This window comes from Sus scrofa, chromosome 2 (assembly GCF_000003025.6).
Source record: "Sus scrofa isolate TJ Tabasco breed Duroc chromosome 2, Sscrofa11.1, whole genome shotgun sequence".
In the NCBI taxonomy this organism is placed as follows: Eukaryota; Metazoa; Chordata; class Mammalia; order Artiodactyla; family Suidae; genus Sus; species Sus scrofa.
Window position 1 is genome coordinate 141,684,647 of NC_010444.4, and position 26,276 is coordinate 141,710,922.

General features: G+C 60.0%; 1 protein-coding gene across 1 annotated transcript in view; it reads right to left on the bottom strand.

Annotated features, from left to right (window-relative positions):
- NRG2 (neuregulin 2) overlaps nucleotides 1–26,276 on the bottom strand; it is a 164,346-nt gene that overhangs the window by 23,711 nt on the left and 114,359 nt on the right. The window contains exons 2-3 of the mRNA XM_021084879.1: nucleotides 12,381–12,552; nucleotides 6,716–6,834 (exon numbers count right to left, since the gene is read on the bottom strand). Coding sequence (XP_020940538.1) covers nucleotides 6,716–6,834; nucleotides 12,381–12,552 — 291 coding nt within the window. The remainder of the gene's footprint in view (nucleotides 1–6,715; nucleotides 6,835–12,380; nucleotides 12,553–26,276) is intronic.

A 26,276-nucleotide genomic window follows, 5' to 3' on the forward strand; every position in this document is an offset into this window, starting at 1 on the left:
AGGTACGAGAGACACGCGCCAGTGACCCACTGAGACCACTCTGGGCCCCCGGAATCGCCTCCTTCGGGGACTATGTCAACGCTGGAGGACCAGTCTAGGAATGGCTGGGGAGGGAACTTCCGGCGGTCCCTCTGCCGCCAAGGCCAAGGGGAGGCCACCGTGACTCTGACCATCTGCCCAGCGCCACCTTGCACCCTCATTCTGGGCAGACCTCCAAAGGCCGGGAGGGCTTTCTTTTTTTGGAGGGTATGAGAGGCTCACAGGTGCCGCTCTGTCTTCTGGAGTGAGGGCCCTGTCTGCCTCTCTGGGGCTCCATTACAGGTGGATGAGACACCAGGTCTGTGTGGGGAACAAGTCCCAGGGGCGCTGGCAGGACACACTTACGTCCACGTGTGCTGCTTGGGCTCTCGTGGGCCAGGGTGTGGCTGGAGGCAGCTGGGCTTTGAGGGGAGCATGGCCATTTTCTGAGATGTGGGAGAACCCTAGCTTCCACCTCTCACCCCTGTGCCCCAGTCTAGGGACAAGCCTCCCAGAAATGCTACAAAAGCCACTTTGCCCATCTCCACAAGCCTCCGGGGCCACCTTCATGTCCAGTTTGGCCAGGCAGCTCCCACCTCCCCCACCTAGTCAGTTACTGCCTCCAGGCCTTGGGCAGCCCCGGCTATACATCCCGGGCTTTGGGTTGCTGGGGAGGGGCTGGGGGCACCCGGGATGTGGCCACTAGGTGAGAGCACGGCTGCTAACCGAGATGGTGCTTCTGATGCATCAGATCTGCTGCTAAATGAAAATCATGACAGCTCTGCTCCCCAATGGGCTGGTGTCCAGAAGCCTGGTTTCAAGCGAAAATTCTTGCCTTGAGTTTCAGGTCTCATCGGTCCCCTACCCCCTTAGGCTGTGTGTCCATATTGGGCAGCTTGCGACGGGTTCCTGCTCCTCCCTCAGCCTCGGGGGCTCTGAGGGCCTCTCCTGCCTGCCTGGCAGTGACGACCTGGCTGAGGTGGCCCGTCCTACCTTGGCAGGTGCTGGATCTCCACCAGCCCCGCAGGGAGAGGTGGGGGAGGAGGAGGGCAGCAGCGGGCACTCTCAGTGTTTAGACATGCGGGGAGACAGATGGCGCGCGGGGCCGGGAGTGTGTACACAGCTCTGCCTCTGTATATGTCTGGGGAGCTCGCTGATAAGACCCAGCGGGCAGGGCCAGCACGCACCTTCCCCTCCATCCCCGGCGTGCCTGCGGCTGCTCCGGGGTCCTCCGGCCCCACCCTGCTGACGTCTCCCGCCTCTGCTCAAGCCCACACCCGGCTGGGACCCACATGCTGCTGCTGCTGCTGGGTCAGGGAGACCCAGGGAACTAAGGAAGGGACAGGGCAGAGGGACAGCCGAGGTGACCACGCCTGCGAGTTGTAAAATCCCCTTGCTGGGAGGGCCCTAGAGGCTGTCCTGCCCGGAGTCCAGCGTGTGTGGTAATAGCGACGCCTGGCTGAGCCTTCTCACCAGGCCCCTGGTGGAAGAGCAGGTCGGCGCTGAGGCTTGGCCTGGGCAGGCGGATGACCCCATGAGGATGCGCGGGGGGCCCCGGCCGAGCCGGGGAGGTCTCAGCCCGGCTCCAGGCCTTGCGCCTCTGCGTGGAGCCAGCAGCAGGCGGCTGCACACTTGGGCCCGTCCAGGGCCGCGTCTCTGCTCCCCCATGACTGTGGGGGGGGCAGAGACCACAGGCCTTTCCACCCCTGTGATGGCGCGACCCCCCCACGTCGCCGCAGCCAACTCTGTTGGTGGTGACGGCTCCTGCCAGGAGAGTTTCCGCACCGAAGCTATGGGCTCCTGTGGCTACGCGTCCCACTCCCTTTGTCTGCCCGGCCGTCTTGCTTCCCCGCGTGCTTGGGGATGTGAAGACGACAGGGGGGCTCCCCAGTGGGAGAATCTGGCTGCTCCCCTGGCAGCACCACAGGGATGGCGCCAGCCTCCCTACACTCCGCTCTTAGGCACTGGGCCCCAGGCACCTGCTTCTCTAGTCTGCTCCCCTCCGTGAACTGCACAAACCCAAGACCTAGAGGGCAGCTTTGACTTGGGGGGAGGGGGTCCTCCTCTGTTCACCGAGCTGTCTGTCACCCAGGGCTGCCTTCCTACCGTCTCCTGGGGCCTCTGGCCATCTCGCCACCGCCTGCCCAGCCCAGGCCTCCGTGGTCTTCCTTGCGTGGCTGCATTCACCTCCTCACTGCCCTTTCTGCTGCCCGCACTCTCACCTTCATCTCTAACCTTCTTGCTTTGAAGCTGCCAAAGTGGTCTTTAAAATTCGCCCATTGATCAAGGGCTTCCATTGTGCCCAGAAAAATCCCCCAAGCCCTCCCCACGTCTAAGCTGGGCCTTGCCACCTCTGCGGTTCCGTGGCCTGCCCCTGTTTTGCAGTATATTCCGACAACACCCACTTAGTCCAGCTTCTCTAAGAAGCCAGGGCCCTTCTTGTCCAGAACTTTGAAAATGTCAGGGTCTCGGAGGCTGCTCAGGCTCCTCCCTTCATCCTCCTTGCAGCTTCCTAACGTGGAGTACCTACTCCGCCAATTAAAGAACTCGTTGTGCAATTCCTAGCGGCCTACATCTCAGCTCCTCCACCAGGATGTAAACTCCCTCTGGGCAGAGGCCGCGTCTGTCTTGTGCACCAGTGAGTGGACCCCAAAGTCTGGCACGGTGCTCCACGCTGGTAGTAGGTGTGTAACCGATTCCTTTCGGTTCTTCTACCCCCGCCTCCTCAGGGTCTAGTCTGGTCTCCTTGGCTGACGGTACCTTCGTTTCTGTAAAGCAGTGTCTCTGACTAAATGTAAACATTCCTGGAAGGTCATCAGGGAAATGAAAACCCAAGCCACAGTGAGACACCACTTTCCGTCCCCTCAGAGGGGCTGTCACAGAGGTTGGCTATTACAGGCGGAGGTGAAGGTGGGGACAAATGGGAACCCCCATACTTTGCTGCTGGGAATGTACACTGATGCAGCCACTTGGAAACAGCTAGTAGTTCTTCAAAAAATCAAACCCAGTTACCATGTGACCCAGCAGTTCAACTCCTAGTTCTCCCAAGAGAACAGAAAACGTGTGTCCACGCACAAACTTGGACGCAGATGTTAGAGCAGTGTTACTCAGAGAACCCCAGTGTGGGAACAGCCAGAATGCTGCGACAACCCCAATGGATGAAAGTCGAAATGAGACGTGGTAGACCTCTACAATGGAATATTACTCGGCCATGAAAAGGACCAAAGAGGTACTGACAGCTGCTACAATGTGGATGACCGGCGAAAACGTTAAGTGAAGAAACCAGTCATGAAAGGCCACATCATCTATGATTCGATGAATAGGAAATGCCCAGAATAGATAAGTCCACGGGGACAGTAGATTCTGGTTGCCAGGGGCTGGGGGATTGAAAGGATTGAAAACAAACACCTGGGAAGGGACAACCCAGGAGGCCTCTATCCGCCACGAGTGTTTTGGTGTGAGTGAGTTTACTGGGGCCCCCGAAGAGGGACTGGCCAGGCGGGAGGGGACGCTGTGGCAATGCTCTCCCAGCCTGTGCAGCTGCCTTCCCCTTGCTCGTGGGAAAAACCTCTGCTCACCTTTCATGGCCCGGACCAAGGGTCTCTCCATCTCTCAAGGCACCCCCCACCTGCCTGGAACGCCCCCTCTCCTGTCGGTTAGCTGCCTGTCTTTCCTCTTCTGTGAGTTAGAACAGGCAGATGCTTCGAGTTCAGGTTGTAGCCTCGTGCCTTTTGGGGGGGACTTTGTTGGGAGCCACGTCTGTGACCCCTCAGAGCTCAGAACGGCGTCTTGCTGAGTGAGGCCTTGCCCAGGGTGTGAGAGTAAATGTATGTGGGCCCATGATTAAATGGCTAGCTTTTTTAAGCCCCCAGGTAAGGGACAGGCCTAGAAGCCTCTCCAGGACATCTGTGGTCCTGTGACACCCTAGGTCACACCTGTCTATCCTCTGGGCTGAAGCCGACATCCTGGGACTTGCATGGCCACCCTGAGAGACAGTCCCAAGTTCTCTCTCCTGGGGATGAGAAAGCCGGTTTCTCTGACCCAGAAGCAGATTGAATCAAGGTGATTGTATTGTTAAAAGCACCACGGACTTTCTGATGCGGTGGCCTCTTGGCCAACTCGGGACAGCTGCGCTGTGACTGCAAGCAGGGTGGGCTCTGACCTGAGAGATGGGAGTGACCACCTGCCTGTGGGCACGGGGTTTCTTTCCAAGGAAAGAAAATGCCTTGGAATCAGTGGCAGTGATTACACAGCCGTGAATATACTAAAACCCACTGAATTGTATACTTGAAAAAAAGGGTGAATGTTATGGTATGTAAGTGATGCCTCAACTGACTTAAAAGCAAACACCTGGGAAGGGACAACCCAGGAGGCCTCTATCTGCCACAAGCGTCTCTGTGAGTGAGTTTACTGGGGCCCCCGAAGAGGGACTGGCCAGGCAGGAGGGGACGCTGTGGCGATGCTCTCCCAGCCTGTGCAGCTGCCTTCCCCTTGCTCGTGGGGAAAACCTCTGCTCACCCTTCAAGGCCATGGCAATGCCCTTGAGCAGCCACTGCTCCTTGCCAGCCCTCCCGGGCCCTCTCTTGGCCGCCCCACCCCTGTAGCTCTGGCTTCCCTGGGGCCTGGGCGGGCCATGCCAACCCACCTTGGGATGAGTCAGAGGGGGGCAGGCATGGTTGCCGGTTGCCGGTTGCCACTACCCGCCCTCTACCCCCTCCCCAGGGCGGGGTTGCCGCAGCAGGTCTGCTGAGTTCCGTGGGTAAACAAGGAGCCTGAGCATCTCTGCCTGGGAAAACGTCCCCAGGGGGGACTCCCAGTCCCCTTCCGTGGCCCAGTTCATCTCCCCACATCAAGGGTAGGCTCTTGTCTGCAGTGCACTGAAGGGCAGCTGAGGCAGGTGCAGTGTCTGCACGTGCAGCTGTAGCTGGTGCCCGGGGTGGCGGACACACAACGGAGAAGCCTAGGATTCCAGGGAGAAGGGGCTGAGAGAGCACATCTCGTCCACCTTCCCAGGGGAAAGCCGAGGACCAGGGGGCTGGTGTCACTCGCTCAAGGTCGCATAGCAGAGCTGGTCAGAGACTACAGCTCTCGACTGTCCCCAGCTCTGTCAAGCCGGAGGGATGAGAGGCACAGAGCCCTCGGGGCCCAGCCCAGAGTGCCCCTGTCTGATCTGTCTGATCCCTCGCCGTCACAGCACGGGGCGGCTGAGCACCAACAGGAGCCCACACGTGGGGCGGGGCTGCGACTCATGAAGGGTTTCACAGCGGTGCCTGCCTCGGGCTCTAAGCCCAGGGCGGGAGAGGATGCTACTGGGGCTTTCTGCCTGGCGTGGCAGTCCCCCCAGGGAAGTGGCCGTGTGCTCTGGCAGGGCCACCTCTCATGGGACTCTGCCGCTCAGTGTCCGCTTGCCCTCCCACAGGCCTGGCGAGGATGGCACCCCTTCCCCCTGAGTGCATGACGGACCGGAATCCATCCTTTGTATAAACAGACAAAGCTCTTTTTTTCCCTGGGGTGGTGCTGGGAAGACGCAAACCTTGGAGCTACGTTGAGGCCATGGCCCCTTCCCCAGAGGTGAGAGAAGCCCATCTGGCAGGAGAGAAAGGCCAACGTGCAGGAGCAGAGCGCGTCCTGACCCCTGCTCTGGACTCTGCCGTGTCTACGGCCAGGTCTACCTCTGGACATTTCAATTTTCCAAACTGAAAAATTCCTTAAGAACCCAACTTAAGGCCACCTCCTTATTAGCTTAACCAAGAGAATCTTGAAAAATAGGAAACTTCAAATCCAAAGTGGACCTGAGAGTCTCTGCCCCCTCTGGCTGGGGGTGGCAGGTGCTGGGCCACCAGCGTGGCCAGCATTCCCAGGCTTGAGACGGGCTGGGAGGAGCAGGAGAGCCCGGTACCCGCGGCAGCCCTGCCCAGCCTGGGGCTCATGGGGGCAGTCGAAGCCTCGCAGCGGGGTCTGTGGTCTTTGCTGTGCTATTTAGCGGTTGCCAACTAAAGCCTGGCACCCTGGTGAGCCCTGAGGCCGGAGTGAAATTCAACAGGCCAACTACGGCCCCGTGGGCTTCCAGGGGCATTGTTTGCCAAGTGCTTTTAGCCTGTGGCGCGCTCTCAGTTTGTCTCTGGGCAGAATATTTAACCTCTCCCGGCTTCATTCTCAGCCACTGCAGTGGGTTGGGGGGTGGTGGTGGGCGAGAAGCTGCCTGGGGAGAGACGGCAGGGGGAGGAAGAGCAGATATGGGATGAAGGGAAGGGGCCTGCCATCCCTGAACAGAGGCTGCCCCCGGAGGCTGGGACATCCAAGCCTCCCATCTGAGGCCCCGTGGAGCCCAGCAAAGCAGAAGGCAAGCGGATCGCACACACCACGGACCTGCCTCTCCCCGGAGCCCTGCTCCTGGCAGCCCAGGCTCCCATAATTGCCTTCTAAAAATATCCTCCCCCCACCCCCACCTCCACCTCTTGATTTCAAAATATTTAGTTTTCAGGGTATTTAAAATGAGAGCTGGCGGCTCTTCCAGGTCCAGATAACAAAGCTAAACATTTATGCTTCGACTGCATTTCTCTGAATCAGCTCAGATCTCGGGGCTTGATATGGCAGCTGCAGGCGGGAGGGGGCCAAGGGCGAGCCTCCTCAGGGCTGGGGTGGGGGGCGACCGGCCCGCCCCCCGGGACCCCTTCTCTGGCTGGGGGTCACCTACCGCTGTTGACGAAGAGCCGGCCCCGGGCCGTGTCCTTCCCCAGAATGTTCTCCGCCTCGCACACGTACTCCCCGGCGTCCTCCACCTTCACCTTGTTGAACTGCAGTCGCGAGTTCTTTCTGGTTGGGGGGGGATAAGAGGGGGGAGAGGCGTGAGCTGCGGCTCCTCCTCGCTCCCCTCTCCCTGCAGAGCCGCAGAGTCTACGCAGGGCGGAGTCCCTCGCACCAGCCATCTCTGGGGTGCGGGTGGACGGCAGCACCAGGGCTACAGGGAGACCTGGGCGCTCAGGAGAACACAGAGTGGGGCTCGTGGCTTTACACGGTTTCTAAGTCTATGGATTCTCACATCCCCTTTTCCAGGGCCGGCACCGTCTCTGTCACTGTTTTTCTAGGAGAAGAAATTGGAATCCCTTTGAAAGGCCCGCTCCCCCCTCTGCCCCTAGTGTCCTCCTCCCAGTCCTGGCCTGTCTTCCCCCACCCCCTTGCAGCAGAGCAGCTGCTGGCTCGCAGCTACCCTAGGCTTGCCTTCGAAGTGGGGTGGGAGGGGGGAGATGCCGGGGGCCTCACTCTAGGCGAGCAGGGCCTAGTCCCAGGTACCCGGGAGGGGCAGGGAGCTAACTGGTTCCCATGGCGACTGCGCCCAGCGTCCCAGTCCAAACTTGTGTGTCTCCCCTGCCTTCACATCAGCCCGGCCGCTAAGGGGCGCTCCATGGCCTCTTTCCAAGGGGTTTTGCCTCATTCATTGCGCAGATGTTTACTGAGTGCTGGGAGGCTGGCTGCCTCGGGGAGCAAAGAGCTCCTTTCCTCAAGGCCTGCCCTGGCCCTCACGGCTGAGCTGGAGGACGACAGGGTGGGGCCCATGAAGAAAGTGCAGCCCCAGAGGGGCCTCCGGGCTCGTCTGAGGGCACTTGGTGGAGGAGGGGCTGGAGCGGGCGAGGACCTGGGTCCCACGCAGTTCAGGTGTGTCTGCAGAGCCTGATGCAGAGGCTCAGCCTCCATGGAGGGCTTCGTGTCCGGGCCCGCGGGCTGGGAGGTGTGGGCCCAGCCCGGGCAGGGACTCCAGTGCTGTGTGTGACTCCAGGGCACCTGGCCCTGGTTCCTCTCTTCTTCCTGAAGGCCCTGCCAAACCCCTTTCCTTCCGTGGGCTCCCCTGCCCCCACCCCTTCCTCTGCCCTCATGCTCTTTGGGGCCAGACGGAGCTGTGGAATAAGCCCGGGGATCCCAGACTGGTCCCGGGGGAGGGAAACGAGAGGTAGCCTGAAAACTTCTTACTGTGATGTAACCCTCTCTTTTAGTCCTGGGTTAAAAAAAAAACCAGACTCCCAGAAGGCGCGTGGTGGGTTGGAGTGGGGGGTGCAACTGCCCTGAGCCCAGGGATGGGAAAACGGCCATGAAGCTGAGGTGGGGAGCAGGAGGACGCTGAGCAGAGAGGCCGGGCCAAGGGTGGGGGTGACAAGACGACCCTCAGCCCTCCTCGGGTTGTGCTTTGGGGACCCAACTCCTGAGCTCCACCTTGACCTCTGGGGCTGGGCCTCTTCTCAGACCTCCTGGCTCCAAGATCCTGCAAGTGAGCCTCCATGAGGCTGTCTCGCCAAAGGGCCTTTTGCTGCAGGGATGTCCTTGCCGACGGGACGGTGACAGCTGCCTGACTACGCTCTACCCCTCCTGGCTCACGTTGGTCTCTGTCTCCTTGGCCTGGTGTCTGCCTTCACCCCCCTCCTGTCAGTTCAGGTTTGTTCTCTTTATTAAACAGGGCCCTGGAGGGCCCCTCTGGCTGAGGCAGCATCTCCTCCCTGGCTCCAGCCTAATCAGATGCTGCAAATCCCAGCTGCCCCAGGACCAGGCTTCCTGGCCCCCAGCTCTTCCCTGACACTGGATGAGCCAGACCCTCAGTTGAGGGTCGCCAACTCAAGGAGGTATGTGGGACACAGAGCCAGAACCTCCTTGTCACCCATAGCGGAAATCAGAGACACTTCCCTGACGTCACATGCAACAGGACAAAGGGAGCCAGGCTCCCAGTTACCTGGAGGGATGGGAGCTAAAAGCAGAAGGAAGGGCCTTCCCGCATGGAGGGGGTGAGATCCGTGGAAAGGAGGCGGGGGCTCAGGGAGGAGCCAGACAGGGGAGGGTTCGCTGGCTGCACGCATTCCAAGAAGGTGGCCCCAGCCTTGCACAGGGGGCCCTGGGCTGTCTCGGCCCCGAAGGACCAGGGGCTGCTGTTTCTCCTCCTCGCCCCCAGCTCCAGCGGGAAGCCCCAGGGACTTGGGACTCCCCACCTTCCTGGCAGGCCTGGTGCCCCCTCGCCAGGGTGACCCAGGTCTGCCCTGCGATGGGCGCCTGCCCTCCTTCCTTCCCTCCCTCCGCCAGCTTTCTGCTGGCAGGGGCCGGGATCTGGGCGGCTGCCTCCTCCGCCCGTCCGCACGTTTTCCTCCGTGCCTGGCTCAGGGGCCTGTTGCAGCCTGCCCCTCATAAACGAGGGAACACGTGGTTCTGCGGGGAGGGCCCCAGGCCCGGGCTGGGGGGCGGCTTGCTCTTGGCCCAGGAAGGCTTAGGGTGAGACACCTTGGCGGGGCAGCACCCCCTGGTAAGGGGGGCCTCCGCAGAGCAAGAGGGATGTCGAGGCCCAGTGTGGACTGGGCAGGATGGGGCCTGGGAGGGCCAGAGTCCCGCTGCAGTGTGGGCAGAAGGAGATTTTGCCAGAAAGGAGACCCCTGCCCCCAGGCCGGGGGACGTGTGTGTGTGGGGAGGTGGGATTGGAGACACGGACTCAGCAGTTCTCCAGCCTGGCCCTGCTCCCCGAACCTGTCACCTCCCTGCAGGGGGAGCCTGGGGGCGTGGGGGGCGCAGCAAGGAAGTTTCAGAAATGCCACCAATGGGACAGGGTCCTGACGGGGGCCGATTTGCCCGATGACACTGAGGCTTGACCTGGCCAGCCCCTCGCTCAAAGCCTAGTCAACCCTAAGGGTCCTGCCCAGGATCAGCCGGCCGGGGAGGGCCGATCCTGAGACACCCTTGTCAGTTGCCACGGAACGCAGACCTCCTCTGCCAGGCCACCTGGGGGACAGTGTGGAGAGAGGTGGCCTCGGAGACGCCCTCATGCTGCGACGGGCAGCCCCAACCATGCAGCGAGGCCGTGCCTAAGGCATCTTGAGAGACGAGAACTTGCCAGAGGGCTCGAGGGTGACCCAGAGCACGTGACATTTCAGCCGGGCCTTGGAGAACTTTGCAGAGGACAAGGGGTGGGTGGTGCTTCTAGCCTGGGCTCAAGTCCAGGGTCATGAAAGGCAAGACCAGGAGTCAGGAGCACCGAGGTATCTGGGAACAGTGAGGCCGTGAGTTCAAGGCCAGGAAGAGGACCTGTCAGAGGAGCCCCAAGGCCTAGGCTGTTCCTGGCAGACAGCAGGCTCGCAAGAACTGTTAAATAACGAATGATCGATCAGATATGTACCCTGGTAGAAAGGTTATCCTCCTCAGAGTCACGGGGTCGGTGAGCGACTCTAGGGACCTCTCGAATTGCGCGCAAAACCGGGTGCATAAGGCAAGGCACACGTGCTTTCAAAGAAAGGCCAGAGGCCTCTACTGGGCTCTCTTCTAGGAGCTGGACTAGAAGCTCCGAAGGTAGGGACTGCGTCTGCTCTCATCTCTAGTGGGTCTCTAGCCTCTGGTTGAGTGCCTGGCACACGCTCGATGCCCGGCACGTCCAGGTGCGCCACAGAAATGAATTCACAGAGGGGCCCGGGGGCCAGAAGAGGTAGGGGGTGGCCAAGAGTGAGACAGGGGAGGGAGAGGCCAGAGGCAGGGCGGAGGGTGCCTCCTTTGGGAGATGTGTCCGTGGCACGGGGGGCGGGTGCTGGGCAGCGGGCAGTCTGGTTCTGCCACATCTGAGAGGGGGAGCGCAGGAGGGCGAGGCAGGGCTGGAGAGGCTAGACTGTGGTGGTCTGGCTTAGAGGTGTCTCTGCGGCACCTCAGGGCTGGTAATCTGAGGGTGTAGCTGGCAGCCTGGGTCTGGAACTCGGGAAAGAGAAAAAGCCATCAAAGTAGAGATGGAGGTTTGGGGTCATCAGACACGAGAGGGTGAAATCCCCCCCCGGGGGGCGGGGGGGAGGAAGAAGAGCGAAGCCCCGAATACAGGAAGGTGCCAGCGTTCATGACGCCTGAGAGACGGTGCTTGGAGGCACAAGGGAGCCAGGAGGTGGATGGCAGGGCCAGGGGAGCAGGTGGCACTCAGGCCAACAGCTGCTGAGAGGCCTGGCGGCCAGGAAGCTCTGAGGTCCCCGGGTCTGTCAGAAGCCACAGCTGCAGGGATCAGCGGGCACGAAACTCTCTCCACGTGGCGGTGGAGGGAAGAAGCACGATGGGCAAGCATGGGCGGAGGGACAGCTCTTAGCAGAGATGCAGCTGGTGCTTTGCTGGTAGAGACGGGCTAAGTCACCAGAGGAAGGAGTGAGTTGGTGGCACAAGGGCTCTGACGGTGAGTGCGAGGGACATGGAATGAGGACGCCCCACGTCCTCGACTGAGGCGAAGACAAACCCTGCCCTGATCTCTGCTGTCCCAGCCAAGTGGCGGGAGGGAGACGCGCCCCCACGGCTCCGGAAGCCTGTCCGCTCTTCTCTCCGGGCCTTGGAGCCTTGGCCGGAAGGGGTGAGGCGGCTCGGGAGGGGAGCTCGATGGGCAGCCTGCATTTCTTGCGAACTCTGTAGACTGGGGCCCCCACCTGCCGGTCTCCCTGACAAAGCAGCAGTCTTTCAGCCACAAGCCTTTGAGCACAAGCAGACCCTTCTTAAATGACTTTGTTTTTGCCTAGACTGCCCTCCAGGGTGACCAGTCCTGTTTTTGCTCCCCGTTACTGGAACGAGTCAACCTGGAAGCACCTCCCCAGCCCCTCTTCTAAAGTTTCGGGAGACTGAGGCTCAGGGCAGGGTGGGTGCGCTTCGGGCCACACGGCAAACCGGGAGCAGCCTGAGCCCAGACCACCTTTCCATCCCTTGCTGACGTGGGGCAGGTGGTGGCAGTGGGGGTGGGGTCCTCTAAAATCTTCATTTGCATTTTGGGGGGGTTGAGGAAATGACAGCTCCTCTACAGGGGCAGGAAAGGCTGGGGGTGCCCAGCCAGAGAGGGAAGTCGGGGCCCAGGGAGCAGACGGCGGGCCACGCTCCCCCAGCCAGCAAAGAGGAGGAGGATTCCTGTGCCAGGGTGCGGGGTTGTCTGAGACACAGACTCTGCTGGCACCAAAGCCATGGCCCTTCCCCCTTAACCTGGCTCTCTGCCCCCTGACCGCCTGCTGAGCCTCTCCTCATATGTGACCTCCCAGAAACATTCTGGAGTCCGAGTCCTTCCCCAAAGGCTGCCCAGTGGGGCTCTGAGACACTGGCAGGTCCTCGGAGAGGTTTTGGGGATAAGAGGGGGACCTCCACAGTTAAAAATGACATCATCGCCTCCAACCATCCCGGGACATGAATGAAGCAATGACCGCCTGCAAGACACGGGGCCAATGTCCCCTGAGGGACTGGAGCTGCCAGGAGAAACGGGGCGTGGAGATGAGGGGGTACTGACTGGGACAGGCTCCGGGGTGGATCTGGGGGCACAGCCTGGGCTCTTCCCTCTCAGGCCCCTCCCAGGAAGGAGGAGGGCGGCTGGATGGGGGGGACGGAGGGACATTGCTCACCTGCCGTTGCCGTACTTGATGCGAATGTCGCGGCTGCGGTTGAGCTCCTTGCCGTCCTTGAACCAGCGGTAGGAGGGCTGGGGGTTCCCGGCTGCTGCCTCGCACTTGAGCGATTGTTTCTCGCCCACCTGTCCCGTCTGGCTCTTCATCTTCTTCAGCTTGGGCCGGGTGGCTGTGGGGGTACAAGGCGGGAGGTGAGCGTGGTGGCGGGGGGCAGTGCCAAGCATGAGCAGCTGAGGCAGGTCCACTGTCTTGGGGGAGGTGAAGGGGGGAGCCTGGGGGCCCCCCTTTTGCCGTCCTTTCCTAGTCTAGATCGGCAAGCCTTTGCAGAGCGTCTGTGATGATGTCGGGGTGGGTACCTCCCTAAGCCTGGGGTTGTGGGTTCCCTCATGCCTCAAATGGTACCCGGGGCGCTCTCTACCTGAGCCGATAAAATAACGCTCAGAGTTCCCTGCGATGATCAAACCCATTTCCAGATGGGGAAAACTGTGGCCCGGCATGGTGAAGCCACTTCCCCAAGGTGATGGAGCTGGGATTCAAACCCAGGTCTCCGTGACTACGGCACTCACGATCTAACCCCTGCCCAAGACCCTAAGCCTCTGCTGGGCCCAGGGGATACAGCCACGGGTCCTGCCCTCAGGAAGTTCAGTCTGGCAGGGGCGTTGGACCCCGGCACTGACACCACAGCGTGGCTGATGGAGGCGGGGGGCTGCTGACGCCCTGAGGAGTGGCCCCAGCCTAGGCTGGACAGAAGCGCTCGCTCCGCTAAGAGCTGAAGGCTGGGCCAGAAGGGGAAGGGAGGGGGCCGGGCTCGGCAGGGTCAGCGCTGCAGTTTAGGAGAATCACGTGTGGTCTGGAGGAGGGGGGGCTGCCTTGAAGGGGTGAAGCGGGGTGGCTGGGCGGGGACGGAGCCTGGGCTACACTGGTGGGCGAGGCCCAGGCAGGGCTGCAGGGCTGCAGGGCTGCAGATGCCGAGCTAAGGGGCTTCTCCCACTCGAACACCGTTCTGTTTCCATGTGCCCTGCTTTCCCCTGCTTCACCTCCTGCTTCACCTCCTGCTCCCTATCCCCCAGCAACCTAAAAACAGGAAGAAAAAGTGCTCGGTTCCTGGAAAGGTGACGGCAGGGTGCGATGGTGCCCTCCCCCGGGACGGCCTCGAGGGGGGTGCCCGGGGCCCTCCCATGCTCTCCCTTGGTCCCTGAGCTCTGGAAGGCAGATGTCCCTGCTGACAGGAGGGTGAAGAGGAGACTCCAAAGAGGTCAAGAAACTTGGCCAGGGTCACACAGGCAACCACAGAGCCGGGAACAATGCCCAAGTGTCGGGATTTGCGATGTACCGGCTCAGGACAGGCTGGCATCTGCCTCTGCAGCCCTGAAGCCTCTCTTTAAGGAACAGAGGGCCGAGGTGAAGCTGTGGCCAGGGGGGTGTCTGAGGACCGACTGGCCCCATCTAGGCCCCTGGTGCTTCCCCCAGCAGCCCAGAGCAACAGCCCAAACTAGCTCTGGATGAAAACAGGACAGAGGGCCCGGCTCTGGATTGCGGGCCCCTCCCTGAGCCAAACCCAGTGCTGCTGCTTGGAGTGGGGAGGTGATGAGAGTGGGGGGTGTGGGGAGAAGGGGCTCCCAAAGCTTAAAAGTATACGTAGACTCAAAATACAGTACTTGCGAAGTGACTTTGTTCATTTTAGAAACCTTAGGAACATGGATGGATAAAAGAAAACAAAGCCACCCGTTATCCCAGGTCTCACAAGCAGAATACCCCCCCCCCACACACACGCCTATTTTTAAGCCAGTAACGTGCTCCTTTCATTTAATGAAACACTGCAAGCCTTTCAAGTTGGCATATTCAGTATTAATGTCTCCTCAACTTCGATAGGACATCCCTGTCCAGAAATGATGACTTGAGAAAAAGCCTGTCAGTTGGGGGAACATGTGGGGACAGACTCAACTGTCTTGATGGACTTCAGCCTGACTCCAAGTTGAGGTCTCGGAGCTTTTGGGGGGAACCCTTAGTAGCATCTCAAGGAAATAGTTATGGGGGAAACAAGTTCTACAACGTATGTATTTAGAGAGAGAATTTTAACAGATAACATAGTCACATGGTTCAAATTCAAGAAGTGAAAAAGGGTACATATGGCTTAAAAACAAGTCTCCTGACTTGTGACTGTAGCCACATGGCCGCCTTTCCAGGAGGCAACCGGTTTTCTTTTCTACCCCTTCAGAGATCTTCGATGCCTAGACAAACCCCGCTAGTATTGACATTTTTTCCTCTGTAGCCTTTTCAGGGTTGCATACTATTCCCATATGGGTGCATCATAATTTATGTAACCAGTTCCTATGGTGGGGCCTTCAGCTGACATTCTCCCCTTCCTTGCCACCCCTTCCCCCTTCCAAACGAGTCTCTTGGACCCTCCTTGCAGCCTCATCCAGGGTAAATAACCCGTGCACACTATCCTTTGCACATGTTCAGTGTATGCGGCTGTGCGGGCATGGAAGCTCCTGACTCAGAGTGCCTGGGTTCAAATCCAGACTTTGCTACTCCTTAGCTCTGTGTCTTTGCATCATTGTCTTAATCCCTTGGGGCCTCATTTGTTCATCTGTTTAAAAAAAAAAAAAAAAAAAACCCACAAGTGATTCAAAAGCAGCCCTGACCTCATGAGATGACGGCTGTGAGGAGCGTATGAGATAAGGCATGTAGAGCCTGGCAGGCACCGAACATTTAATACAGGCTGGCTATTATTATTCTGCACGGTTATTTCCTAAGGCCGTCTTCCTAAAAGTGGAATTGCTGTGTCAGAAGCGCACGCCGTCTCCCTTGGCTTCACACGTTGCCAAATTGCGTTCTGGAAAGGTCACGCCAATTTGCACTCCCACCGGTGAATGACAGTGCCTGTTTTTTCCACACCCTTACCAACGCCAGATATTATCATGCATCCAATCTCTGCCAATTAACTAGGCAAAAGATAACGCCTCTTTGTTGTTTGGATTTGCATGTATTTGACTCCTGGTGAGGCTGACCGCTTTTCAGAAGTGTGTCGGCTTATTTTTGTGAATTGCCTGTTCTTGTCTGTACTGGTGTTCTATTGGGTGCTCGTCTTCTCGATCATCTGTAGAGTCCTTTCTAAATATTAAGGCTATTCATGTTTTGTGACAGGGTTTTTTTGCCCCGGTTTCCTACCGCTAACCCTTTTTGGTGTTGGATGTTGGTTTATGTATGTTTTGGACACTGGAGGTTTTGCGTGTATCGACCCACCTGTGGGACCTTCTGGAACTTCGCTGTTCTAGTGTGACGTCCGGCCTCGGCTCCCTCCCCCTTCCCTACAGCCTCTGCTCCTTCACCTGCTCGCTCCCAGGGTGCCAGTCACTCCTCACCAGCTGTTACCAACACTCGATGCAAATGAGAACCCGTGGGAAGCTTTAAAAAGCATGAACGTGCCTGCGGCATGTCCTGGACATTCTGAAGCAGGACCTGGGAGAGAGGGTCCTGGCGTGTGGGTTTTCAAAATACCTAACACATGGGTAACGTGCTCTAGGCAAGAGGCCACATGGCGAGCGCAGAGCTCGAGGACTGGCTGCAAACCGAACTCATCTTCCCGGGTGGCTTTGCCCCAAGGGCGGGTTGGCACCCAGGAATCAATCTGACGTCTTGGTCATCTGGTGACTTCCCACCCGGTTCCTCCCCCTCCTCGAGAACTGGGGACACAGCCCTTCTCGGGTTCTGAGGAGCCTCCTTCCCCTGCTTGGGAAGCCGAGGGAGCTTCCCTGGCCCCACCCCAGGCCACCTTCCTCCCCATGAGCTCGGGCGGCGGTGATGCTCCCCGAGTCCAGGCACAGAACTGAGCCCTGAGCCCGTGGCCACCGCTTCATGGTGGCGGGGATGGTTTCAGAGTCTGACCTGGAAATGGCAGGCACGAGCCCAATTCAGAGGCCTGGGGGCTTCAAGGTCGTTCTCTGCCGTCAGTAGAAAATCCAGGACAGCACTTGGGGTCATAAGGAACCCACCCCATCCAGTGAGAGCCTGTGTGACCTGCCAGCCACCCCTTGATAGTCTGCTCCCTTCGGCACAAGCCCTTCCGGATCCCTTGCTCCCCATTCAGTCATTCATTCATTCACCCCACGGCATGCCAGCACTGGTCCAGCCCCGAGAGCGCAGCAGTGAATAAGGCAGGCAAGCCGCCTGCTTTTGGGGGGCCCGCCTTAGGGGGAGGAGGGAGATAACAGCCCACAGTCTCTGGAAATACGGGGCAGTGACAAGCTCCTGGACAAAGGCCTTGAGGTGGGAAGGAGCTCAGTGAGTTCAAGGGATAGAAGAGGTGCAGGTGGCTAGAAGATTCCAGAAGGGAGGTGACTGCCGTGGGGCTGCGTGAGCCAGGATGAGAAGTCTGGGTTTGGTTTGCTTCCCCCCACCCTCCTTTTCTGTACCTACTAGAAACTTTAAGATGATGTATGTGGACTGCTCTGTAGTCCTGCTAACAAGACGTCTGGATCCCGCTGTGCTCTTTCCCCAGAGTCGTCTTTGTCTCGTAACAATTCCTCACGGGCATCATCTGAGATCCTGGAAACTGTCTCCTGCCCTAGCAGCAGCATCTAGCTCTGGTTCCTGTTCATAGGTATCACAGTTCATGGTTTGAAAGCCAAGGATGCCTGTTTTGAAAAGGAATAGGATCCTGGGAACAGGCTGCTTTTTTTTTTTTTGCTTCGGGCAAGTCCCTTGGATGGGGCAGGGTGGTGGCGGCCAAGGGCCTCTGGGCCTGGTGCCTCAAAGTCGGGCTGTTTGTGGCGAGGAGTAGGGACAACCTGCCCAAGACAGCCCAGGAGTGGTGTGGATGCACCAGAGGCGTGCTTTCTCGGGGAATGGCTGGATCTCACTTTACTTTCTGCATTTTAAGCTCCTTCTTATCTGAAGCCACCATTGCTTCTCTCACCGTGTCCCTGTGGATCCAGTACCAGCCCCTGGGGACACCTGGAGACACCCAGGACAAGGCTAAGAGGCTGCTGGCAGGGCAGACCTTTGCAGACTTGAAGATACAGCTTATGGGGCCTGAGATGCAACCTGGCCAGCTCCAGCCCTGGCCTGGGCACCCCTCTGAGCCCGGGCCTTTTATTGCCTGGGGGGGGGGGGTCCCTCTTATGGCTCAGAGCCCAGAACGCAATGCTAGTGTGAGGTGTGGAGACCAGTGTACTGTGCCCCTAGGGTGGCCTGGGGTCAGAGCTGAGCCAAGCAGAGAAATGGGCTTTCTTGCTCGGGTGGAATCAGCCAGGACAAGGGCTGAAGCAGCTCGGTGGGGAGGCTCTCTGCCGCCAGCCTGGCTCCCTGCGGGGACTGAGTGCCTACTGCGTGCCAGGTTCTGTGCTTCCTACCATGTACGAAGGGACCTAGCCATGTACAGAGGAAATGCTGCCACCCACCGAGGAGGTTAGCTTGTCCCTTACGTAAGACGCATGCTCTCTGCGGGAGAAGTACACAACACGAGGAAAAAGCGTGTTGAAATCCCTCTGTTCCCACCAGAGAGAGAACCACTGTCAACATTTTCAAATACCTCCTGCAAGGCTTTTCTCTTCTAAAACTTTTTATAGCCGACTTTCTTGGTCAATATATCATAAAGACACTTCCCCAAATCTAGAAATAAGAGCTCTAAATTGCATTAAGGCCTACATAATATCCCATTGTTGAGATGAATTTCTTAAATTCTCTCCAGCGCTTTACTGATATTAGCAGTACTGCCATAAACTTCTCTACAAATTCAGCTTTGCAGCCAAAGGCAAGGGGGTGCCTGCATGGGGGTGTTTTCCCGCACAGAGAGGGGACGGTCAGAGGCCCAGCACACACAGCGGGCAAGACGAGAGGCCTCAGGTAGAAGCAGCAGGAGGAAGGTCTGTGCTCAAAAGAAGGGGGCGGAAATTCCCAACACCCTGCATGGGTGACGGAGCACCCAGGACCCGGGCTGCTGCTTCGGCGCAGGTGGAGGGGGCGGGGCCCGCTGCTGGCCCCGGTGGTCCCGGGGTGCTGGCCAGCCCTCCCTTCACCTCCGGGACGTCGTTTCCTCCTCAGACCAAGCCCTGCCTGAGCTCCCTTCCTCCTTGAGAAGTGGCTTCCTCTCGGAGCAAGGCCACCTCAGCAGAGGCCTGGGCTGCCTGGAGTGGGAGTCTGGGGGCGCGGGTGTGCAGAGAGCGCCTTGGCTTTAGAACAACGAGAGGAAGGTCTCTCAAGGCTGAGCCTGGTCTCTGCAAACCGATCTCCAGCAAGGAGGGAGGGAGAGGAGGGGTCCCCTGGAACCTTCAGACAGGTCTCAGCTGCCCCGGGTTGGCCTGTGGGGACCTGGCCTGTGCCTCCGTGTGGCAGGGAATCCCCAGAAAGCCCCTGGCCGAAGACAGCAGCCACAGTAGGAGAACCAGGGCTGCTCCTTCCCCACACCGCAGCCCCGAGGCCAGGCGGTCCCGCCGCTGCCAGCAGCTTGGCCTCATCCCTCTCGGCAGTGGGTGGTGGGTGCGGAGCCCGCAGAGATCTGAGAGCAAGACGGGCGCCCGGGACACGGTCAGGCCATGCAGCCAGGAGGCCCTGGCCCAGCCTCCCCCCGGCAGCCAGGGGGCAGCGGCCACGGACTCTTAAAAGGGTTAATGATCCCCACCTCATGACTAAGGCTGAGCAGTCCCCTTTGCAGGGCAACACCTGGAGACGATGCGGCCAGCCCGGCGGCATCAAAGCCTCCCTTGTCCTGCTGCTGCTGCTGGACTGTGGGCTGGCCCCCACCCCACCCCACTCCCACCCACCAAGTGCCTGCCACCTATGGAAGGTTAATTACAGACTCCAAGTTCAAATGAGAAAGAAAAAAACAACAACAACTAAAAGCACAGCTGGTTTTAGTGGACACTGAGGGCCTGTTCCTAACCTCCCTGGAGCCCGCAGAGGAGCATGAGCTGAGAGCCGGCCCCACTGGGCCTCTGGGCTTTCCCTGAGCTGCTTTTGCTGCCGGGCCCTCTGCTCACACACGTCCCACCACTGGCCACCTCGGCGGCTGTGATGTACCAGGCGCCTCCCAGCGTCAGGGCCATGGTCTAAGCAGGACAGCATGGCCCCTGACGTCGGGCCCCGTCCCTGCACCAGCCCAGGCCCGAGGGGCTCAGCAGGCCAGGGGCCTGCAAATCTCAGCTACAGGGTAGAAAAGAGGGGTCAGGGCTGGCTGGGGATGGGACCAGAAAGGGGAGACAGCTGCTGGGCCAGGCAGGGGGTAAAGGAGGGAGCAGAGGAAGGAGGAGGACCACAGCTTGGCAGCTCCAGGGCCTCCGGAGATGGTTCCTGCCTTAAAGCCCCGCCTGCCCATCCAGAAGCATCCGTGCGCTGACACTCAGCCGTGCGGTGCGAGGCCAGTGCGTGAACGGGCCCAGCCTGACCACCTGGGCCACTACTCTGCCCTCCTGGCCCCCTGCCTCCTGGGAACCCTCCCGAGACAGAGCTACACAGCGCAGACGCACAGCCTCCCCAGTTCTTACCGGTGTTGGGGGCACAGGCCACAGACGCTGGAGCTGGCGCAGGGAAAGCAGCTCCAGAGGGCGGAGAGCGTGGTAACTAAGGGACACTGGAGTTCAGGCCGTTGTCCTGGTCCCCCGATGATGCAGCCCGGCCCACCCTTAGGTACCTAGTTTAGCCTCTCTGGGCCTCCGCCGGCTCATCTATAATCCACACTCTGCCCATTTCAGAGCAATGGGGAAGAGACAGCTCTCTGGAGGGATTATCAATAAAGAGGTTACCGCCTCTTTAGCCGCTGGGGGTGGAGGGAGGGACGAAGCACAGAGGACCGGCCTAGAAGGCCGCTACCATTCGCCCAGCTCCGCTGACTCTTCCCTCTGGGGAAGGCTACGCCCTGGCCCCAGAGAACCCTCGGGAGAAGGCCTGCTGCTGCCGGCCTAGGCCGCCTCATGCTCAGCAAACCCAGGGAGAGAGCGGCGAGGAGGGGATCCCAGAGCCCCTCGCCCCTCCGGGGCATCCCGCCTTAGCAGCCCGGCCGGACAAAGTCGTTCCTGCTGCTCTGGGAACGAAGTCGTTCCTGCTGCTCTGCAAACAGAGTGGGGGCGGGGAACGCAGAGGCGCCTGGCGGCCCAGGCAAGACTGGCTTCCCCAACTGGGATGCAGGCGAAGCCACGGGATGACCTTGGGGCCTCTTGCTGAGGGGTTTGCCAAGCTCATGAGTAAGGAAAGCACCTCTGCATTAAAACAAACAGCCCTGCGATGGAGAGAATGTCAAGCTCATGTGGATTTTTAAGATGAAAATATGAGAACTGAAGAACGGCTGGCTTTCAGGGGAGAGGGTCTTCGCAGGCCTGACTCAGGGAAGCAGGCCCAGGGGCTCACTGGGCACAGGCGCCTAGGTGGCCTGGCCACCCTCCCTGCAAGGCGTCCTTGGAAAGCCCGGCCTAAGCTGTCTGGGAGGCCTCAGATGCGGTCCTTGGGGTCCAGGCAAATGAGAGGGGGCACGGGGGGGCGGGGGGTGCTGGAAGGACTCGCCCGAAAGCAAGTCACTGTCCGGAAATTGACTACCTCAGTACAGCACGTGGAAATCCAGTTCCCACATCTTCTCTCCCAAGACCCTGCTTTCTCCTGGGTTCCCTCTTGGTCACCTTGGCATCTGGGACAACCCAGGGTCTCTGTGGTCTTGTCCTTCGGGGAGAGTTCAGTCACCTGCCCTCACGCCTCACTCAGCTTCATGATCCCCCACCGTGTGCCAGGCCCTGGCTCAGGCCGTAGCTGCCGCCCAGCAGCAGGGCACACTGGGAAGACGTGCCTCTGGGTGAGCCTAACCTTCAGAAGTTTCCTTGGCTCTCGTCTAGCTAGACAAGTTCCTTCACCTCTCTGAGCCTTTAGTTCCTCGCCCGTAAGACAGGGACAGTCTCACCCACCTCTTAAGATTGTGAGAATTAAGTGGGGATTACGTATGTCAAGAATGGAGCACAGTGCCTGGAACAGAGCGCAAGCTTCGTAACTGGCAGTTTTAATCTAAATCCCTCGAGATCTCCTCTGATGCCGCCGCCGCCTCTAACGCCCAGGCCAGGGCAGTCTCTGCCTCACACTCCCTGAGCATTTCATCTGCCCTTCTGGGCTGGGAGCAAACCGGGTTCTTACTTTCCTAGGCCGTGGGGACCTTGGGGAGGGGGCGAGGGGGAGCATGGCTCTCCTCCTGGTGTCTGGCACTGAGCGGGCGCTCACAGCTCACCGGCCGAACCAGTGAACTGATAATGTGAGGCTGGGCTGTGGCCCATGGGTGCCTCCGAGTGGCCCAGATCAAGACGCCTGCAAGCGCTCAGGGGAGGGTGGTGCCTCCCAGAGGTTAAGCCCAGGGCCCTTGGCCACCCAGGAGTCCTCCTCATGCAGCCCTGCCCCTCCTGCTCGGCCCGACAGGCGGCTGGCCCAGGACAGCAGGGCCGGTGGTGCCATGGGGGCCTCACTGAAGGACGACTCTAGCTGGGCTCCCCAGCTTCCCAACCACTGAGGGGCCCCTGGCTGTGGGCAGGAAGCTCAGCCAGGGCAGCGACTGTCCCCCTGCCAGCAGAAGGGGCGGGCGAGGTGCCCGTGTGCGGGGCTCAGAGAGCTTGACAGCGGCCGCCCTGGTGCATTTGCTCAGGTGTGTACTGGACACTCGGGGCACGTCAGGTGCTGAGGGACCCGGCGGGGGCACTGCCCCCAGTGGGATCGTGCTGTGGGGGTGGGGGGGGGGCACGGAGGCTGCGCCTTAGCCGCTCCTCACCTCGAGGGCAGGGAGGACGAGCTCTGCGGAGGAAGCGAAGCCTGTGCTGGACCCGCAGGGCGACACGACGGGACTTGGCCCAGAGGAGGGAGGCCGTGTTCCAGGCAAAGGGATCCAGGGGCAGGTGGGAGATCCCAGAGCCCTGGGAGAAATTCCACCTGACTGGACAGCCAGGGTAAGGGGTGACCAGCTGGGGGATGGGGCGATGTCTCGGGCAGGGCAGCTGTCACTCTTGTTCTTGCCCAGTGGCTGCCAAGCCCTTTGCCTGGTTGGTGCATGGACGTGTCTGCCTGGGCCTCAGTTTGCCCTCTGTGCCGTGAAAGGACTGGCCCATGAGCTGACTACACCGGAAGTCACAGCTCCTGGCCAGGCCCAAACCTCCCGAGTCCTTCTAAAGCGTCGGCAGCTGGTGAGCCCTCCTGAGGCAAAGCCAGTGCCCCCCACCCTGCATCCATGACCACACATCCTGCCCAGTCAGCTGCACCTGCAGCAGGAACCCTGGCTGTGCCCACCACTCTGGCCACCCTTCCACAAACTGGAGGTGGCTAACGATGCCTCGAGGGTAGCTCGGGCACCCTGGGTCGGCCTCCCACCCAGCAGCTTCACTCCCTGCTAAACTCACCAGCCCGACATTCAGAAAACCCGTTTGGCCCGGTTGCTTTTGTGCCTCCTAAACACGGCGTCGGACAGCGTATCTTTGGGGCTGCACTGGATTTCCCGAGCATCTCCTCTTTCCCCTTGGGCCTGCATGGTTCCCTCAGCTGGAATGCCCTGCTTTAGAGCTCCCGCGACACTGCGTCCATTCTCCAAGATCCACGCCAACCTCACCTCCTCCAGGGAGGCTCCCAGGTTCCTCCGATGGGAGTGAGTCCAGGGCACTCCGGGCCAGCCCTCGCCAGGCTCAGCCTTGCAGCAGCAGTAGTGAGGCCTGTCCCCCTCACTCTCGGCCCACAAGGTGGCGACTCCCTTCACCCTTCTCCTTGAAGCCCCCCAAGCCTCGTGCCTGGCACACGCGTGATGTGTACAGTGGCTCTGCCCCAAGAGGCTCCACCAGCGGTCCTCAGGCTTCAGCGTGCATCACAGCAAACCACAGGGCTTTGCTAAAACATACGCGCTGGCCCCCAGCCCCACAGTTTCTAATTTAGGAGGTCAGGGGTGGGGCTCAGAAACTTGAGTTTCTAGCAAGTTGCAAGTGTCGGCGTTAAACCAGGTTCTCAGTAATTTAAACATTCACCTTTTGCGTAAGGGGCAAAAGAAAACCACCCAGACTGATGCTAGATCGTGCTGGGCCATCTGGACCAAACTTGGTTTCTGGTGAGACTACTTGACCACGAAAACCTCAGGCTCCCCAGGAACTCCTGCCTGTTGGTGCTGCCGCAGTCACACTGCAAGCTCCGTGTGAGGGCGGGACTCAACCCGCTCATCTATGCACCTTAAACCCTGCCCAGGGGCCCAGGAAGCGCACAGCTGACCAGCAGTGCGATGGGAAGGGCCTGCGCCAACAAGTAGACCAACAGAACCCTCTCTGCCCCTACTCACTGGTTTGTCTTGAGGGGCACAGACTGCACGGGCCTGGAGCCAGGTGGACTGTACCTGGAGAGGCAGAGAAGGGGCCAGACCTGACCTGGAGGTCCCAGCCTGCCACTAATCCATGCTGGACCACAGGCACGCCATGGCCTCTCCCTGTGATGTGTGGACGATTCAATAATATCGCTACTTGAGAGAACCAGGCCTGGCATGTGGTTACGTGCTCAGTGAAATGACAGCTGCCTCCTTTCTCCCCACTGCTCCTCCACCTCCCCAGCTCCAGGCCAGTGGCGTATGGACTGTCCCTACGTCTTTGGAAGGCCCTTTCTCCTCCTGGCGAATTGCCCCTCACCAGCCAGACTCGGCTCAAACGTCACCTCCTCTGTGAAGCCCTCCCTACAGCCTCCCAGGGGAACAAACCCCTCCTTCCCTCATCCTACGGCGCACAGCCTTCTCTTGGGCTTTACCCTTGGCTGCAGTCCCAGGTATCTGTATGAGGAGCTGTCTGAGCTTGAGGGCAGGAGTTCTGATTTAGGTCCCATAAACGAGCTCAGCGCGTTTGCAGAGCAGAACATACAACGCTGAGCGGAAGCACGTGCAGTTGGTGTGGTTACCACCTGGCCGGGACCCGGGAGTCTGGATGGATGGGTGGATGGATGGCCAGGCCAGGCCTGGGCTGGAGGAAGTCAGAGAGGAATGACTCGCCTCTAAGTCATAAATGGTGCGCTACAGGCTCAGATGTGGTGGGAAACACAGCAGCTCATGGCTCCGATGGACCCCAGGTCTCAAGTTTGGGCGATGCTTTGCCAGCCTTTTAAGAAAAACAAAACCAAAAAACGCTCTTTGTCTGCGAGGCCCGCTCTGTGGGCCGGGATGCGGAGAAGACCTAGACGGGAGAGGGGGCTGGCGACCGGGCGGGGCCCCACCGTGCTGGGCCGGCACCCTTTCCTCCACACCCGCCTCGCTCTGGCCCCGCCGTGAGGTCAGGGCTGGTCTGACCTGGCCCAGAAGCTCCCAGCACGAGGGCGGAGGGCAGCAGTGGGGGTGACTTAGGGATTCCGCTTCCTCCAGCGACTCATAGAGCCCACACGACCCAGAGGCCCTGAGGGGAGGAGGCCCAGTTCAGACTCTTTCAGGTCGACTCTCCCCTCTGTTTGCAGCCTGAAGCCCTTGGTCCAATTTTACCTCTCTCCCATTCCTGCTGGCCACCCGATGCCCCCCCACCTTGGGTGACTCACCATGTGACCCCAGCCCCGGTCTGGAAAGCCTAGAGCTCTCTGTCCCCTCATCCCTGCCACGGAGGGCCTTGGACCCGGGCTGAGGACGGATGATGCCTGCTGGGTGAGCTGCTTTGAGCTCTCGGGATGAAAGCCTGCCGCGAAGTACAAAGTCCCTCTCGGCTTGTTGTTCTTGTTTCTAATGAACCCCGAGGTGCCCGGGAGCCGGAGCAGAGCGTGAGGCACAGGCTGAGCCCCAGAGGGCCAGGAGGGACCGCTCCAGGTGCCCGGCTCAGCAGGGTCAGCCAGAGGCCAAGGCCAGAGGTGGAGGCTGCCAAAAAGAGCTGCCAGATGTGGCTCAGCCGCATGCACACAGGCAGGCACATGGCCACCTCTGACCTGGCCCTGGACAGCCTCGAGACGGGAGTTGATCCTGCAAGTCTGGGCGCTATCTTTACCGCGGGCGGGAGGCAGGAAAGATGAAAGAGAAAGCCTCGCAAGGATTTCTTTGCGCGCATTCAGATGAGATGTGTCCAGAGCTCTCAGCTAGTGATGCTAATCCACCTTCATGCCCCGTGACGACCAAAGCCTGCCTTCTGCCCTCCTGTGGCCAGACAAGGGTTCCAGTTCACACGAGGGCGCTAACGGTGGGTTTCTGTCGCACCCTGGCCCGTCCTTCCCAGGGCACACGGAAAAGGCTAGAGATTTCGAGTCGAATTCCACAGTCCTTCTTCAAAACCACCCAGCACCTCCCGGGGTTATCAGTTTCTTGGAGGCCCTCTTTCCCCAGTCTCGGAGGCAGGGCTGAGGGCTGAGGTGCTGCCCTTGCCCTGGAGAAGGTGGGAGCTGAAAGCAGAGCAGAGGCCCAGAGAGAAGGGGGGGTGGGGGTGGGGGTGGGGGTGGGCAGAGGCTGCGGCCCCATGGAGGCTTGGACCCCAGGTACTCGAGTGAGCTGCTTATCCACTCCCCTGCCCCAAGCACTGCCGCCAAGGCTCAGCAGCCACCCCAACCCCCCGGATAAGGGGAAATGGGGGGGGGACCCAGCCCCAGGTAGGGGCTACCAGGCGTCAGGCCCATGAACTCTGCCGTGGAGCAGAGCTCACCCCTGCAGTTCAGCGACACCTGCCGCTTCCCTGCGCCGCTGGCGTTTGAGTACCCTCTCTGCCAAGGAGGAGATGGGGGCTGCCGGGTATGTGGTCAGGGACAGGGGAGCCAGTTAATGTCCCCCCTCCTTCTTTTCTCTCTCCCACTCTCCGGACTGCCTCCCCATCTAAGCTGAAGGTTTAGTGGATAAGCTGGGTATTCGCCCCATGTTGGCACCTCCCAAGCTTTCAACCAGACATGGCCTGGCCCTGGCTAAGACCCCTCTCCCAGCTGCCCAGCGTCTGCGTTCCCCCTGCCTGGGGCATTCTG